Source organism: Rattus norvegicus, chromosome 9 (genome assembly GCF_036323735.1).
Source record: "Rattus norvegicus strain BN/NHsdMcwi chromosome 9, GRCr8, whole genome shotgun sequence".
Classification (NCBI taxonomy): Eukaryota; Metazoa; Chordata; class Mammalia; order Rodentia; family Muridae; genus Rattus; species Rattus norvegicus.
This window is the reverse complement of record NC_086027.1, coordinates 17564028-17582989: the sequence shown is the minus strand read 5'-3', so window position 1 is coordinate 17582989 and position 18962 is coordinate 17564028. Positions and strand designations below refer to the sequence as shown.

The 18962-nt window shown below is 41.6% G+C and overlaps 1 protein-coding gene across 1 annotated transcript in view; it reads right to left on the bottom strand.

Annotated features, from left to right (window-relative positions):
- Positions 1-564: 564 nt before the first annotated feature.
- LOC134480460 (uncharacterized) overlaps positions 565-18962 on the bottom strand; it is a 23846-nt gene continuing 5448 nt past the window's right edge. Inside the window, exons 3-6 of the mRNA XM_063267949.1 lie at positions 7803-7962; positions 6343-6474; positions 5493-5676; positions 565-1348 (exon numbers count right to left, since the gene is read on the bottom strand). Coding sequence (XP_063124019.1) covers positions 1343-1348; positions 5493-5676; positions 6343-6474; positions 7803-7962 — 482 coding nt within the window. The 3' untranslated portion in view covers positions 565-1342. The remainder of the gene's footprint in view (positions 1349-5492; positions 5677-6342; positions 6475-7802; positions 7963-18962) is intronic.

Here is an 18962-nt window from a genome sequence, read left to right as displayed (position 1 = left end):
GTAGGTTCTGGGCCTAGGCTGAACCAAGCTGGTTCCTGCCACTGACTGCTCCTCTATTCCTGTTTCCAGAGGCACCATGCAGATTAATATTGGGCCAGAGGTGTAGGCAGAGCTGGTCAGAAGTGGCTTTCTTTCCTGTGGTCTCAGGATTATCTGCATTCCAGGGTGTTCAGCATTTTCTGCCCCAGGATTTGGGTGCAGGATTCCCGATGGCTTTAAACTCCCTTATACCATGTTTATATGTCCTGGGAGGTATTACAGAAAAATTAATGTTTATCCTATTAATTTGGTCAAAACTCTCATCGACAGAATATAATTTAGAGGTAACTATATATTTGACAGCAAGCATACACAGTGGGTAATGTATGCATGATGAAGTTGAAATTCAGAGTTGGAAACACAGTGCACAGTCACTGTATAAATGCCTGTGAATCTCAGTCTGACTGGGAAGTGATTTGATGCCCAGTCCCCATGAGAAAGCAGAGATCCATCCCTCCCTGATAGCTGTGGGACTTCAGATGTTGACACTAATGATCAATAAAGAAGGTTCTTAAGAGTGAAGAGTTTGAGATTACTCCTTTATTGACCAGAATACATCCAATTTACTTGATAGTAACCAGATGCAGGTAGTCAATATATACAGTCTATATCCTTATCAAAATAGAAAAGCAAGAAGAAAACAACAACAGTAAATAACAAATCTTCAAATGAATAGAAGGAAAACCAAATAACCAAAACAATTAAAAATTAACCAAACTTTAAATAGAGGAATTGCACTAAGCATTTTTGCTGCTCCTTTTGCAGAATAGACATATAGCCTGTGGCTTGCCTTGGAGACATAGTAGACAAGCAGTTAGTGATGGTAATAATCTTTTCGAGAGGAGTGGAAGTAGGTCTGTTTTGTTGGAGTGGGGGTATTAAGGAAAAAGCCATCCAACACTGAGTATAAATGATATTACAGACTTTGTCACAAAGTCTTTCCAATGTTGTGAACTGATCTCCATGAAACTCTTCTGGGTGACCCATCAGGACAAGTACAAATTTACACGTGCACAGTCTTTCTGGATGACCAGCAGCTCTTGATAGATGTGCATCAGCACTTCTCTGAGTCCCTCAAAAAGTGCACACTTGCTGGAGAGAGGCAAGGTGAAAATACAGCGTATTCAATCCAAAGAAATCAAACTAAAGGAGGAAAATGCAGTCCACAATTGCTATGGACATTACAGATGAGATGTTATAGTGGTGTATTTGCTGTGCACACTTAGTTCTCCTCCTGTAGTTCTTCTCTCCAAGGTAGATCTTGTCCTGGACTGTGTCATGTTCGAGTTTCTGCTGGAGAATTTCAGACCTAGCAGAGCAAGGGAATAAAGATTTAGTGAGCGGTTGTCAATTCAGCTCTCCCTCTTACATCAGCTCTATTCAGTTGGATAATCCAGCATGACCTGTCACCTGAGGTCAGTCCCTGCATCCCCAAGTGTCCTAGAGTACCTGTGCTTGGATTTATATCTCACCTTTCAAACTGCTAGAATTTGAACTGTGGACTATGCACTGTACTGGGATTAAGAGAAAAATGAGCATTTTTCCCACTGGTCCAGGTATATGACATTGAATAATAACATTGTAGCTATGTCTGAATCTGAGTTCAAGAGAGGTATGAGCAACCTAGAATACCATGTGGATTCCTTCTGGAGAACATGCCCAGAATTGAGGTGAAATTTCTGATTCTGTCAGCACTGAAGGAACCCGTCTAGTTTCCATTTGTAACCACTGAATCTGCAAATACACAGAGAAGCCATCTCACTTCAAATTCATGCTCACCGCACAGATCTTGTAATCACTGAGAATGTGCTCCATGCAAATCTTCCCAGCGTACACATGGACATTAAAGGTGATTGTGATGTAGAAACAGAACAGCACCCCTGTAAGTCTATGGCTAGTGCAAGGCAGTTTGTGAGAGGACAGAATAGAAAATGTCCTCAGATCTTTCCGGAGAGATCACAGGAAGAAAGGAGTAGAACGTAGCAAGAATTCCAGAGGATCATATATATATATTGTTTCATGGGCAAAATTCACATGAACTGTACCAGAACAATACTCTGAGTAGCTCTTTAACTTCCTGAGGCAGAAATCCAGGTGGGGTGGTCATCCACCCAAAAAGGGTATTTATATAGGGAAGGATATTCAAATGGCTTCTTCCAGCCTGTGTTCCTACCTGAACATTAATGCTTAATGTAAAGATTCCCCAGGATTCGCTGGTGGCATAAAAACAAATGTTGAGTGGGATATGTACATAGTGGCCAGACCTATAGACAGCTCAGTCAGTGATGTGCTGTCCTCCCATAAACCGTCATAGACTCAGGGTTCTTTCTCCATTAACAATCTGGCTTAGCAAGTCCCAAAGGCTGTGTAGAGCTGTCTTGTAGCTCAGCAAAGGATCATATATTGATGGTGGACTAGACTCTTGTTCTTGTTCACTCTTTCAGACTTTCCCCAAAGTGTGCAACTTCTTCTAATCGGAGCTGTCTTTACCATAGCCTGAGTGACTTCATGCCATAAGCTAGAATCATAGGAAATCTCCATAACCAGGATCCAAATCAACAAATTTTCTCCCCGTAATGTGATTGTTCCACAGATAATTTGAATACGTAAGTAAAAGCTTGCATGGGTTATCTCACACTGAATCAGAATCTATGGAAGGGCTCCATCGGATGGTACACTTTTACACCTTGGCTGATGGACGTCTGGATAGATTCTCCTTCAAAGTTACTCTGGGACCACTACAACATTGATGCTCCCTAGTTGCAATGGCAATACCTACTCCTTGTTGTGGAATCACTGGGTTAACTAAAACTTCTGTTCCACTTTCTGAACATGGCTTCTCATAGGGCTACCTGTTCTTACACTGTCAGACCCATTTGAAGCTCATCATTTCTCCTAACCCATTGAGGCTGAAATTAACTGAGAGAAAATGATGTTGATCGACAGCACTTGCAGAATGCTACACAGATAACATAGAGGAGCGCTTTGGATTATCTGTGCACCTAAAGGGGTTCCTGAAACTGCCCTGTTCTTGCACCACAGCATAGCTATGGGACTTTTTCTGGATGACGATACAATTCCAAGCAACTCAAATTCTCAATGAATAAAATCCAAGCCAAACTCCCAGGGGAAGTTGTAGTGTGCCAAGGTAGCTCGAAAGAAATGGTAGCAGGCAATGTGGAAAGCAACCTTGGAGAAGACACAGTGAGTGACATAACCTTCCAGTGGGCTTTCACAATTCACAAAGAACAGAGAAGGAGAATAAACTCATGGATTTTTCTAGAGAAGCCTTGCCCTTACCTCCCAGTACTCCATTCCTTTGATGTGCTCCAAAGGATTTCAATGCAGATCAGTAGTTTTGCCCCTAATCACTTGAAAATCTAACTTTACAGGTGTTTTTGTGTCCTCTTTTTGGGGGTTGCATTTCTAAAGGATTTTATTGTCCTGCTTCTACACCATAACAAAAAGGGACCTGCAAGCTCTAGGCCTGTACCATTTGTTACCCCTGTGAAACATGACTCACTTGAACATATTTCCACTCCTCCCCCAGACTTCACAAGATAATTCATTCTGAAATTTTTGGAAACAATAAATTAGTAATTTAAGTGTCCTTTTGCTGTACAGAGCTAGATGGAGATGCCAAATGACTGGGCAGCTCTATTTCATGTTTCATGGATGTAAAGTGAATGCTTTGAGTACTTTTCTCATGAAACTTGGAAATAGAGGGAAACATACGTTCACTACTGCAAACACACACACACACACACACACACATATACCCACACACACACACCACACACACACACACACAAACACACACACAAACACAGACACACAGATACACACTTGCATGCACATATGAAAACTTTGCTCTTATGCAGCACATTTCCTGTTGAGTGAGGAATTAGTGGGAACAATGCTGTGTACAAGTCTCTTAGACACAAGTAAGATGTGCTGCCCTGGCCTGTACTCATTTCCACTTCAGGAAACCTTTCTATGCAGATACTTGCTGGTCCAACAAGTAAGTTACATGTTCTGCACAGATAGCCTAAACAACACAACATCAAATCCCCAAGAGAGATTTCTAGGAAAAGACTCCATCAAGCTCTATGCTGACTCATCATAGGCCCCTCACTAAAACTACTCTGTTTCCTTCATAGAAGACTTTGGAAGCACCAGAGGAGACAGTGACTCATGGTCAGTTTCCAGGAACATTTGATCACATTAGAGTTCCTGTGGTATTAAAACAACCTCAATGTCAGTCAGAAAAAGGCTAAATAAATAACATACAGTGAATTTTCTGAAATGCAGCACTGTGTACAATATTGAGATGGAATCTATCCTGAAAGAATGCAGTGCCCATGATATAGTCAGCAAAGCAATGTCAGCAGAGGGTTGCACTCTAGGATTCCATGCAATATCATGGTGAAGCCAATAAGACAATCCAGTATCTTCCCGGGGGATAACTCTGTTCAGGTAAAGTGAAGAAATCTAATCCTTATTTTTAAAATAGCTGAATGGTTTAAGAATGTGTTGAGACAAATAAGAGAGGGGGCTCATCTTGGAACTGGACGAATGATGCAAAGACTGCTGGCCAGCACAAAATAGGAAGCTTCATGTTTGTTGAGAGACCTAGGCTTAAAGAACTAAGTTAGATAATGACTGGACAAAACTGCATGTCATGAACTGGCCTCCCCGCATGCTCCCTAAGATGCAGGTCAGCACAGCAATGCAACTTTCTTGGTGAGAATTGGGGGTACATATGGATAACTTTGTTCTTGAAGTCTCAAGTCTCTCATACCAACCCTCAGCCTTTGAGAAACCTTTTCCACATCCTTGCTCTTCTAAACAGCTTCAGGTTCTAAGGCCCAGTTATGAACTCTGCAGGAGCACTCAAATAAGACAGGACTGACATGCTGATACACAGGCTCTGTAGTTACCCAAGATCTATGAAGCATGAAGTCACCATCTTCATACACAGGGACATGAGGGGACGAAGAACAAAAGCCACCACAAATGACAATGAGAACCATTTCTTTGGCATTTCCACCAGGCTCTCCTCCTTGAAAACTACTTACTTCCTGAGTCTCACACGATCCCTGTAAAGAAAATGGGCTCTGGGCTTTTGCTTCATCCCTCAAGCCCTGCTCTAGTCTAAAGAGGGGCTCCCACATAGCACCCTCCATCCATAATGGCATGTAGTGCTCTGCTGTGTGATCAACCTATCTCCCTTAATGAAGTGCAGATTCTCGAAGAGCAGGAGCATTTGCTTTCCTAACATGCAGTTTCTTGTAAAGGGGCTATCTCCACAGAAAGCCTTGTAAACCATCACATGAATGAACACTTGGATGAGACCTAGGTCAGGACATGGATCAGTCAATAGACAGTTACATTGGTTTGTCTATGGTTATGGTAAGACCTGAGGACAACCTGACCCTGAGGCCTAACCCTACCTGCTGTTGCGTGGCACTGGGGTCACCGATGTTCATTCTGGCCTCTTCACAGAGCCTTTTTGTCTCCACAGAGAATGCTGGCAGTTCAGTCTGCTCCACCAGCAGTTCTCTCTTCTCATTCAGCAAAATCTGTATATTGTTCTTCAATTGAGCTTGTTCACGCAGGAGCTGGGAGTGCCTGATGCTGAACCACAAACAAAAAATGGTAAATCCCAGCCAGCTTCTATTTGCCTGTCACTCCTGCAAGTCCAATCATCCCTTCAAGGGTCCTCATCCTCAGAAATCCCCAGAATAGAGCCACACTATGCAGGTTAGCACCAATTAGAGGAGGTCAAATCCAGAATCCACATTCCACATGAATCAAAGTACTTCTGAAAATCCTGACACTAAGACGGTTTATATAAATCAAGGAAGAAGAGATGGTCCATAAGGGAGCTCGTATGTCCATGGTATGGTGAAACCATCTTCACGTTGTGGGGAAAGCCCCTCTGAGGGGTAGTTGAAGACCCAATAGCTATACAATCTTTCCATGTGTTTCTCATGGATCACAGATCTTTAAATCTCCTGTCAGAGTCCTAGAGATTCAGAGTTGATTGATATTCCCATCATGGTGCAAACCTTTTCAATCTAGAGGATCTTTAACGGGGAAAATAACAATTGGAGGGTCTTCTACACCCTTCACATGTAGGACAACTGAGTCCAAGAGCTAAAATCTAAGACCCTTGCCAGGAGGCAGCCTTCTTGTTAAGAGTCAAACACCATGGAACCAGAGCCCTGACTTTTGTTAAAGTCATACAGGACAGAAGCATTCCCTGCCTAGTGCTGGTTCTCATCTCTGTCAGCGACTCACCGGTAGGAACTGTTCACTTGTATGAGCTCCTTGTACCTCTCCATGGCATCACTTATTGAGTTGGTCATCATTTGCATAGCCATCATTCTCATCTCATGTTCAGATTGAAGGACTGGCAATTCGACATGCAGCCTGGGTTAGGTCATGGCCAAAGGAACAAATAATGTTTTGAACTCACGATTTCAGAATTAGGTGAAATGTAAATAATAATATATAATAAAAAATTTCAAATTCAAGGAATGGTGGAAGGGAAGAAAATGGCAAACTCAAAAACCAGACCAAAACCCAACAGTGAGACTCAATCCACAGAAAATATTTCTATGTAAATAAGCAAACATTTGTTTTGAAATAAGGACTCCTTGGAATCCTGAGAGATATGGTTCTGCAAAGACTCACTATATAGGAGGGGCAGAGCCTGAGAGCTGCCTGTTTGGGAATAACAACTGTGAAGACCACAGTGACCATTTCTAGGTCACAATAAACAATCCCTGGATAGTTAAAAAAATAAAAAAACTAAAGATCAAAGCAGGGGAAACAAATTAGGTAAAATCAGACTGTTCTCTCTATTACTTAAACTCAGTATGTTCCACATACTTGCTCCTTCAAGTATTTGTACTGGTTAAGTTTATTATCCTGGGCACAGGACAACAGAGTCACGGTACCAGTTGGAGGGACCTGACCATCAAGAGCTGGCCAGGTAAGCATGATGGAATTCACTAGTTCAGGAAGAAGATTCCTCCAGTCTGTGCCACAGCTTTGGGCCCAAGAGAAAGCTGTGATGACATTTCTCTTGTTTTGAAAGCAGGTATACTCAATCCTTGGTTTCTATCGTTACATGAATTCCCAGAGGGCATAACTATGTTTGACAGGGAAGAGGATTTATAGCACCTCCTCCCCTCAGGAGAGTCCTGTGTGCCACCAAGGTATACAGAAGGAGCAAAGTGCTGTGTTGATCAGTGTGGGCCTCCATGTACTAATCACTATCATGACCTGCAAACTGTTGATCAAACAAATCCTCAGACCCATTCAAAGGTCCCAGACGTCCTGATCCAGAGTAAACCACCAACAAATACTGCCACATATATACACACCACCCATATCCAAACACATTTAGAATGCCAACTACATCCATGGAGGTGCCATAGAATCAGTGTATAATGAACAAATTCAGAGGAAAGAGTGATGACGTGCAGGCATTTCATTCACACACACAGTTGCAGCAAGTGTGACAAGGTCATTCTAGCTGTTGACAGAACCAATGCTAATCCAAGAGGCTCGGGGTCAAGTACAAAAGAGGTTGACCCTAAACACACAGCACCTAGCTCATCTCACAAGCAAATGCCTGCCAAAATCCTTAAAATCCAGGATGAGAGGTGAAACTCTCTCGTGCTATGAGTAAATCTTGAGGTAGCAGAGAGAGAGCGCAAGACAGTGAACAGGTTACTGGGCATAATGACTACCTGTGGTCCCACTCATCATAGATATAAAGATCCAGGATTTGATAAAGTTCATCCCTCTCGAATTGACACTTCTGGATTTCAAATTTGAGTTCCTCCAGTTCCTTTAGACACTCCTCTTGCTGACTGATGACATTTTGGGATGATGCCTTCCTACCAAAACCTGTAGACAGATAAACCCAAGTGAATTTGCATATTTGAACCAATGGGCAGAATAGATCATTCTGAATCCGAAAAGGAGGTTGAGGAAGGGGAAATGGTAGAGACTGGGTGAATCCGTGAAAGAGCAGAAAAGCTTTCTTAAAGGTTGATTCTTAAGCTATGTCCCTGTTCCCAACCTCTAATGCCATACACGTGCCACACTCACTATTACACAACCACCGGCACTGAAAGTTATAATATGACTGAGACATAAACATCTGCGACATTGTTATATCAGATGTGGTGCAGATAATCCTGGAGTTCATAATGACTTCATAATGTTTAGCACCATCAAGCTCTAACCAAGTGTGGTCCAGCCCAAAGTGTCTGAGAACTCAATTCATGACTAGGGGTGCATCCTTCCTTGTTCTCGCCATCAAGACTTATGTATCCTACAGTAATCTAGAGGATAAAGTGCTTCAACTCCCAACCATGGATGGTCACATTGTTAATCTCACAGTGCCTCCTCCTGCCAATCATTGACACTCACAGTTAAAAAGCTTCAAGAAAAGACACTGAAGTCTTACAACTTTATGGCTTTCTCTCAAATTAAAGATCAGGAACTCCTGACTCTTGGTTTTCCTTTGAAAAATCCCAAGGCTCCTGCTTGTAAGGCCTAGTCTTAGAAGGCACATCTCAAACCTACCTCCTTGAGGATGTTCCCCAACTCTGCCCACGACTCACCAAGCCTTCCCAAGAATGATTTCCTCCATCCTGTTTCACTAGAGAGGGGATCAGCTTCCCTCTGACCTGGTGCGGTCTCTCCTTGATCAACACTTTCCTTCCGAAATAGCCTGAGCAGCTGGCGAAACATGCCTGCTTGTGAACCCAAAGGGAACTGAAGTAATATCCCAAAGGCAATTGGTGTCACCACAACACTGGTGACATCACAGAAGATTCTAGGGATCTCTTAGATGCAATAGAGTGTCCAGTGAACGGCTTACTGGTGATGTAACTGGAAAATTCTATGGCCTACCTACTAACCAGCTCTCCCCACACTGATGAATTTCTGTGGGGACCCTTTCCTCCAGTCTCCCATGTGTCACTGGGAATACCATTTGGCAACCTCTATTTCAAAGCTAGATATGTCTCTCTGCTTCATTAGAAGTCAACAATGCTTTTGCTGCGGAGGGTTTCTTACAACCCTGAATTGGAGAACAGATTTTTCTTAGCACCCAAATCTCTAGGGACCAAGGAGGAGGGAGACTTTTCTTAAAAGTAAATCTACTACTCGAGACAATGCATGTGACATGTATTTCGATTTCTAAGCTTTTTCCCTTTTTCTGGAGGCCAATATATTTCTTCTATACCTCTGAGTGTATAAAACCTGGAAATATTTGCTTACTGTGCAGTCCTTGAAAGCCGACCTTGTTTCCATTTACATATCCATGTATTTCACAAAATCAATGGTCTATAATCCTATTTTTTTGCAATAAAAACTCCTTTTCCTTGGGAACATAGGGATCAACTACAGAGCATATATAAAACAATAAATTTCTGTCTGTTTTATATATTATGGAGGACATCCTCCCTTTCTCAAATATAACAAGACAATTATATTGGACATCAGTGAGCAAATGTCAACCTAGACCTTGTGTTACTACATTGTAACTATATAACCATCACTTCTCCAATATCCTTCTCCGTGAATAGACAAGTCTAGGCATGAGAATATTGGGGACTACAACATGATCTTTTACTTGTAGCAAACATAAGAATCAGGAGGACGGGAAGGGAGTGGAATGGCCTGAGTTCAGGTTGAACCTCAATTTTAATGGGTCCATACGTTCAGGAGGGAGTCTATTTGGCATTGTGATATACGGATTCTGTCTTCTTATCATAGGTGTTATAATAATTCAACATGAATGTGTGCTATAATGCCAGCCCCCCTCAGAGATGTAAGATTGAAAATCATGTCTGACCTTTCTGGGAAGAACTCTCCCTTTTACTACCATCTGGAGTTATACAACATCACTATACAAAGCTCAGAAGAGAGGGGTGCAGATGTGCGGGCCTTAGATGTTGAGGATCTCTTCTACTGATTAAGCCACTTGTTTTTCCTATGTTATTTTTCCCTTGCTCTTTTACTAATGGTGGCTGACTTCTTTCCTGTCCTGAGGTAAACTTGAGTCCAATCTTTTGGATTACCGAACCTTCTATTTTCGAGATGACAGTCCCACCAAGGGTCCTACTGCATACAGAAGGTATGAATAAGTCTCAGGGGCTGGAGTAAGTTAAAAACGTCTGTTACAACAAAGAACTGATTAAGAAAACAAGAGCCCAGTTCTCATCAAGATCACAGTTGTATGAGATTAAGAAAATGTGAATAGGGCATCGGGTGAAAGATAAATTAATTAGGAGGTCATAGGCCTAGAAGGGGTAGCCTTTGATCTCAGTGGCGCTGCCATTCTTTCTGCCATTCCTCGTTCTCTGCCACAGGACCAGAGACTTCCCCATACAAATGGCTGGCCTTGCCAAAGACCTGGCAGGGCTTCTCCCTGTAGAATAGGACATGTAGAGTCCTTGACGACTCACCAAGAGGTCTCCTCCACACAGGTTCCTTGTTGTCAAAGGGAAATGTTCCTGCAGAATCCTGCCATGGCAGCAGGAATTTCAACCTGGCTGCTCTTGGTCCAATTCACTGGGTGCAGGCCTGAGGCCCAGGGGTATCTGCGGAAAGAAGCAGCAGGCACTACCTCACAGCTCTCTCTTTGTTGGATGCAACTGCTAGGACTGTGATAGGATTTTTGTTTCTTTGTGTGTTTATTAGAAATACCTACAAAGCTGAATAAAGTTGCAACATGCCTTCATACCCAGAGTGCAGAATGTTTTTACATCGTTGTCGTTCCTGTTTTATGTTTGGATTTTGTTTTTTAATCCCCTCAGGAAATTTCCCTGTGCTTAGAATGTTAAGCACATTCTCAGGAGGGATCGATTATTCAAGTTAGGCAAAGCTTTTGTTCTCACCATCCACTCCACAGATGATGCCATTACTTACTTTGAAATAAGAAAACAGTCATAGAGAAGTAAATTAACCTGTAAGCTATCAAAGAAGAAACACATCATGATTGTGGAGTGGCACCCCAGTATTTTGTATTTCCTAAGTTATTTTTATTTTAAACTTTTTTATTGGATTTTTTTGGGTACATTTCATCTTTTTTAAATCCTTAAAGGTATATTTTATTCCTCTCCTCCCATTTACAAGGTGGGATTTCACCTGTGATTGTTAGTCCAGATAGTTTGGTCAATGGCTTAGATATCACCTTGGCCTAGTTTCCTTGGCATAAGCTGTGTTAGAAGCAGACTCAAAGATTCCGGACCAACAAATAATGAATTCCACTACATCTGGATACCTAGACTCACAGCCAGGAAGGGACTGGATTTCCATTCACTATTTAAACAAAAGATGCAGTTCATTAACATGTAAAAAAATTTCTCATGTATATTAAAGTGTTTACCATGATCATACAGTTTTTCAAATACCTGGCATTCATCTTTTTCCAAATCCTAAAATTTCTTTCTTATTCACAGTTTCTTTTTCTGAATATTTCTTATTATTATTATCATTATTTAAAATTTTAGTTTTTTAAATATATATACATTTTTTATTCAAAACTTATTCCGTTTTGCAGCTTTTGGTCCTTAAGCCCCCCTGCCGTGCCCTCTCCCATATGTATGGTCCCCCAATCGATGCCACTTAGAAACCCCTTCCCGGACAATCCCCTGCACTGAGGGTCCCACCTTGTTAAGAACAAGGGCTTCCACTTCCACAGGTGCCCCAACAAGGCTATTCTCTCCTACATATGCAGTTGGACCCCTGGGTCAGTCCACGTATAGTCTTTTGCTAGTGGTTTATTTGGTTGGCATTGCTGTTCATATGGGGTTGCAAGCCCTTCAGCTCTTTGAATCCTTCCTCTAATTCCCATAAAGGGCGTCCTGTTCTCAGTTCAGTAGTTTACTGCCAGCACTGACCTCTTTATTTGTCATGCTCTGGATGTGTCTCTCAGGGGAGATGTATATCTGGTCCCTTTCAGTAAGCACTTTTTAGCTTCATCAATCTTACCTAGTTTTGGTGGCTGTATATATATGGGCCACATGTGGGGCAGGCTCTGAATGGCTGTTCCTTCGGTCTCTGCTTTAGATTTGGCCTCCTGTGGATATTTTTGTTCCCCATTTTAAGAAGGAGTGGGAGCATCTGCACTTTGGTCATCCTTCTTCTTGAGTTTCCTGAGATCTGTAGATTGCATCTTGGGTAATTTGAGGTTTTGGTCAATATCCACTTATCAATGAGTGCATATTGTCAATGAGGGGTGCTGAGTACCTGGAAGAGAATGAGGGACAAGAGACGCGAAGAAGGACGCCAAGACAAGAGTCTGGTCAAGGTGACAATTTTATTTTTCCCCAAGGATGAATTTGTACCATAAAAAGGTAAGAGAGAGAGGGGTGAAGTAAGAAACATTTACGCACGCCAAGGACACAATATTCGTGTGGTCAGGGAATCGGCTGATGTTGACAGGATGTCAGAAAGATCACAGGTTTGTCATATCTATTAGTCAGCAGGCTGTTGGTTTTTCAGAAAGGTTACAGGTCATGACATTGGGTATCTTAACATCACACATTATCATATGATTATTCATCTTGACCACCACATTTGTATTAGTCTTCTGAGGTGGCTGTGGATTTTCCATGAACCCAGTCATACTTAATGCTAACCATAATAATAACATCAATAATGGAGGGCTTCAAGGCCATTGCTCCCAACAGCATACCAAGTATGTTTTTCTGTGATTGGATTACCTCACTGTGGATGATATTTTCTAGTTCTTTCCATTTGCCTATGAATTGAACGTAGTCATTGTTTTTGATAGCTGAGTGGTACTCCATTGTGTAGATGTACCACATTTTTCAAATCCATTCCTCTGTTGAAGGGCATCTGGGTTCATTGCAGCTTCTGGCTATTATGAATAAGTCTGCTATGAACTTAGTGCAGCATGTGTGTTGTTGTATGTTGGAGCATCTTTTGGGTACATGCCCAGGACAGGTATAGCTGTGTGCTCAGGTAGTGCAATGTCCAATTTTCTGAGGAACCTTCAGACTGATTTCCAGAGTGCTTGTACCAGTTTGCAATCCCAGCAACAATGGAGGAGTGTTCCTCTTTCTCCACATCCTCGCCAGCATCTGTTGTCACCTGAGTTTTTGATCTTAGACATCCTGACTGGTGTGAGGTGGATTCTTAGGGTTGTTTTGATTTGCATTTCCCAAATGACTAAGGATGTTGAGCATTTCTTTATGTGCTTTTCAGCTGTTCGATATTCCTCAGCTGAGAATGTTTTCTTTAGCTCCGAACCCCATTTATTAACAGGGGTGTTTGGCTCTCTGTACTCTAACTTCTTGTGTTTTGTGTATACTTTGGATATTAGTCCTCTATCAGATGCAGGATTGGTCAAGATTTTTTCCCAATCTGTAGGTTGCCTTTTTGTCCTAATGACACTGTCCTTTGCCTTACAGAAGCTTTTCAGTTTTATGAGGTCCCATTTGTCGATTCTTGATCTTAAAGCATAAGCTATTGGTATTTTGTTCAGGAAATTTTCCTTAGTTCTTATGTCTTCGGGACTCTTCCCTACTTTTTTTCGATTAATTTTAGTGTATCTGGTTTGATGTGGAGGCCCTTGATCCACTTGGACTTAATCTTTGTCCAGGGCAATAAGGATGGGTCAACTTACATTCTTCTACATGCTTACCTCCAGTTGAACAAGCACCACTTGTTAAAAATGCTATGTTTCTTCCATTGGATGATTTAACTCCTTTGTCAAAGATCAAATGACCATAGGTGTGTGGGTTCATTTCTGTGTCTACAATTATGTTCCACTGATCTGCCTGTCTGTATGCCAATACCATACAAACTATTGCTCTGTAATACTGCTTGAGGTCAGAGATGGTGATTCCCCCAGAAGTTCTTTTATTGTTGAGTATAGTTTTTGCTATCCTGGGTTTTATGTTATACCAAATGATGGCAAATTGCACTTTCTACCTTTATAAAGAATTGAGTAGGAATATTGATGGTGATGGCATTGAATCTGTAGATTGCTTTTGGCAAAATAGCCATTTTTTACCATATTCATCCTGCCAATCTATGAGCATGGGAGATCTTTCCATCTTCTGAGATCTTCTTCAATTTCTTCAGAGACTTGAAGTTCTTGTCATACAGATTTTTTAGTTGCTTGGTTCAAGTAACAGCAAGTTATTTTACATTATTTGGGACTATTGTGAAGGCTGTCATTTCCCTAATTTCTTTCTCAGCCTGTTTACCCTTTGAGTAGAGGAAGAGTACTGAATTGTTTGAGTTAATTTTATACTCAGACAGTTTGCTGAAGTTGTTGATCACATTAAGTAGTTCCCTGGTGGAATTTTGGTGGTGCTTATGTAGACTATCATATCATCTTCAAATATTAGTATTTTGACTTCATCCCTTCTAATTTTTTCCCTTTGACCTACTTTCATTGTTTGATTGCTATGGCTAGGACTTTAAGTACCATATTGAAAACTAGGGAAAGAGTGGTCAGCCTTGTCTAGTTCCTGGTTTAGTGGGATTCCTTCAATTTTCTCAGTTTAGTTTGATGTTAGCTACTGGTTTGATGTATTTTGCATTTTCCTATATTTAGATATGGGCCTTTAATTCTTGATCTTTCCAGGACTTTATTAATGAAAGGGTAATGAATTTTGTCAAATGATTTCTCAGCATCTAATGAAATGATCATGTGTTTTTTTTCCTTTGAGTTTGTTTATATGGTGAATTTCGTTGATGGATTTCTGTATATTAAACCATCCCTGCATCCTTGCCATGAGGCCTACTTGATCATGATGGATGATCATTTGGATGTGTTCTTGGATTCAATTTGCAAGAATTTTATTGAGCATTTTTGCATCAATATTCATAAAGCAAACTGATCTGATTTTCTTTATCTTTGTTGTATCTTTGGGTGGTTTAGGTATAAGAGTAATTGTGGCTTCATGGAAGGAATTTGGTAGTGCTCTGTCTGTTTGTATTTTGCGGAGTATTTTGGACAGTATTGGTATGAAGTCTTCTATGAAGGTCTGATAGAATTCTGCACTAAATCCATCTGGTCCTGGGCTCTTTTTGGATGGGAGATGTTTAATAGCAGTTTCTATTTCTTTAGGAGTTATGGGGTTGTTTAGATGGTTTATTTGTTCCTGATTTAACTGTGGTACCTGGTATCTGTATAGAAAATTGTCCATTTCCTTCACATTTTCCAGTTTTGTTGAATATATGTTTTTGTAGTAGGATCTGATGATCTTTTTAATTTCTTCAGATTTTGTTGTATGTCTCCCTTTTATTTCTGATTTTATTAATTTGGATACACTCTCCGTGACCTCTGGTTAGTATGGCTAAGTGTTTATTTATCTTGTTGATTTTCTCAAAGAACCAGTTCCTGGGTTTGCTGATTCTTTTGATACTCAGTTTTGTTTCTTCTTGTTTGATTTCAGCCCTGAGTTTGATTATTTCCTGCCTTCTACTCCTCTAGGGTTTATTTAATTTTTTTTCTAGTGCTTTTAGGTGTGCCGTCAAGCTGATGACAGATGCTCTCTCCTGTTTCTTTTTGCAGGCACTCAGAGCTGTGAGTTTTCCTCTTTGCACTGCTTTTATTGTGTCCCATAATTTTGAGTATGTTGTATCTTCACTTTCATTAAGTTCTAAGAAGTCTTTAATTTCTTTCTTATGTCTCCAATGAACAAGTTGTTATTGACTTCAACTTCCATGTATATGTGGGCTTTCTGTTCTATTTGTTGTTATTGATCAGCAGCCTTAGTCTGTGGTTTTTTGATAAATGCATGGGATTACTTCTATCTTCCTGTACCTGTTGAGGCTTGTTTTGTGACCGATTATATGGTCAATGTTTGAATAGGTTCCATGAGATGCTGAGAAGAAGGTATATCCTTTTGTTTTAGTATGGAATGTTCTATAAATATAAGTTAAATCCATTTGTTTCATAACTTCTGTTAGTCTTTCTATGTCTCTGTTTAATTTCTGTTCCCTTGATCTGTCCATTGATGAAAGTGGTGTGTTTAAATCTCCAACTATTATTGTTTGTGGTGCAATATATGATTTTTTTTTTGAGCTTTAGAAAGGTTTCTCATTGTTTAGGGAAGCAACTGCTATATACTTTACAAATATAGCAATCACCCAGAACATCCGCAGGAAGCCTGTGACCATTGGCCACACGAAGATGAATGTCTTTCAAAGTTCATCATGATTTTTGGTAAGGTCTTCCGCATAATTGGTGGCTTGGCTTCCCATAAACATGGTCCAGTTGTCTAGAATCTCCTCCTTGGTTAGCATCTCATCCTTGCTTTTGTCTGACTCATATACCAGATGCCAGGCCTCAGCCTGTGCATGGTCATAGTCCTGAGGGAGGATCCAATGGTGAATCTCATCCTAATCCAGTTTCCCATCCTTGTTCAGATCTAGGAAATCATTGAACTGCTCCCCAGACAAAACCCAGTCTGTCATAGGGGAATTGTCCACATGGGAAAAAGATGTCCAAAATGTACTCATCCTGGTCCACAAAACCATCCCCGTTCTTGTCGATATCCTCCAGGGTTTCCAGAACTACAATCTCCTTCATATGCTTTAAATCCTCTTAGTGTAGAAAAGCAATGAACTAGTCTTGAGTAGCTGTCAGGTCACCGTCAAGGCCTTAAACCTCCTCTCATTTCACCTTTTTTTTTTTTTTTTTTTTTGGCTTTGAATCTTTTTATTTGATAATTTTAACTTACATTTTTTTTGTTGTTTTCAGTTTTTTTTTAATTTATTTAATACTTAATAATAATTCTTTGGTTTCCGGGCAAACATCCCCCTCCCCCTCCCCTGCCTTATGGGTGTCCCCCTCCCAACCCTCCCCCCATTGCCGCCCTCCCCCCAACAGTCTAGTTCACTGGGGGTTCAGTCTTAGCAGGACCCAGGGCTTCCCCTTCCACTGGTGCTCTTACTAGGATATTCATTGCTATCTATGAGGTCAGAGTCCAGGGTCAGTCCATGTATAGTCTTTAGGTAGTGGCTTAGTCCCTGGAAGCTCTGGTTGCTTGGCATTGTTGTACATATGGGGTCTCGAGCCCCTTCAAGCTCTTCCAGTTCTTTCTCTGATTCCTTCAACGGGGGTCCTATTCTCAGTTCAGTGGTTTGCTGCTGGCATTCGCCTCTGTATTTGCTGTATTCTGGCTGTGTCTCTCAGGAGCGATCTACATCCGGCTCCTGTCGGTCTGCACTTCTTTGCTTCATCCATCTTGTATAATTGGGTGGCTGTATATGTATGGACCACATGTGGGGCAGGCTCTGAATGGGAGTTCCTTCAGTCTCTGTTTTAATCTTTGCCTCTCTCTTCCCTGCCAAGGGTATTCTTGTTCCCCTTTTAGAGAAGGAGTGAAGCATTCACATTTTGATCATCCGTCTTGAGTTTCATTTGTTCTAGGCATCTAGGGTAATTCAAGCATTTGGGCTAATAGCCACTTATCAGTGAGTGCATACCATGTATGTCTTTCTGTGATAGGGTTAGCTCACTCAGGATGATATTTTCCAGTTCCAACCATTTGCCTACGAATTTCATAAAGCCGTTGTTTTTGATAGCTGAGTAATATTCCATTGTATAGATGTACCACATTTTCTGTATCCATTCCTCTGTTGAAGGGCATCTGGGTTCTTTCCAGCTTCTGGCTATTATAAATAAGGCTGCAATGAACATAGTGGAGCACGTGTCTTATTTATATGTTGGGGCATCTTTTGGGTATATGCCCAAGAGAGGTATAGCTGGATCCCCAGGCAGTTCAATGTCCAATTTTCTGAGGAACCTCCAGACTGATTTCCAGAATGGTTGTACCAGTCTGCAATCCCACCAACAATGGAGGAGTGTACCTCTTTCTCTGCATCCTCGCCAGCATCTGCTGTCACCTGAGTTTTTGATCTTAGCCATTCTCACTGGTGTGAGGTGAAATCTCAGGGTTGTTTTGAAAAAGATGTCCACAATGTACTCATCCTGGTCCACAAAACCATCCCCGTTCTTGTCGATATTCTCCAGCGTTTCCAGAACTACAATCTCCTTCATATGTTCTAAATCCTCTTAGTGCAGAAAAGCAATGGACCTGTCCTGAGTAGCTGTCAGGTCACCGTCAAGGCCTTAAACCTCCTCTCATCTCCTGGAGGCACCTTTTTAAAGTTGTGATGATCAGAGCTATCTTGGAATTCAGCAAGGTTTCCCAGGTAGTAGCCATAGGTAGCCTGCTTGTATTCTTCCCAGGAGATTTTTCATCTATGTCCCTATCATAATCCTTCCAGAGTTTAGCCACATTTTGGTAGATGTATCTTTTCTGTACCTGTTTGACCCAAACTTTCAGGTCTTCAGAAGTAACAAGGCCGCCTCCATCACTGTCAATTGGATCAACAATTTTCCCCAGCCTCTCCTGCTCTCGTCCAGGATTAGCTATCATAGGTCTTGGAGTCCTCCTTGCCCAGGAAGACCTCATGATCGTACAGGAAGCTGTGCTTGTTCTCTGGTGGCCACTAGCCCTGCTCTGAATCGGGACAAACGAAGTGCTCCTTGCTCATCATGCTTTTGGCCCTGAACGCCAAGACCAGTGCCAGCAGCAGCCCATGGAGTGTCCCAGGCTGACATCTGGCACCAGAGTCGTGATCAAAGGGAGGCAGCAGGGAAGTAGGGGCTCAGAGCACCTTAGCTGCTGTCAATCCCCCAGAGAGGGCTTTTGTTACATTTCAAATGTTATCCCTTTTCCTGGTATCCCATCCACAAAACCCCTTATAACATGCCTCCCCCTTCTACTATGAGGGTGTTACCACACCCACCCAAACACCGAGGCCTACCTGCCTCCCTGTTCTGTTTTCCCCTACGCTGGGCCATCAAGCCTTGACAAGACTAAGGGCTTCTCCTCCCA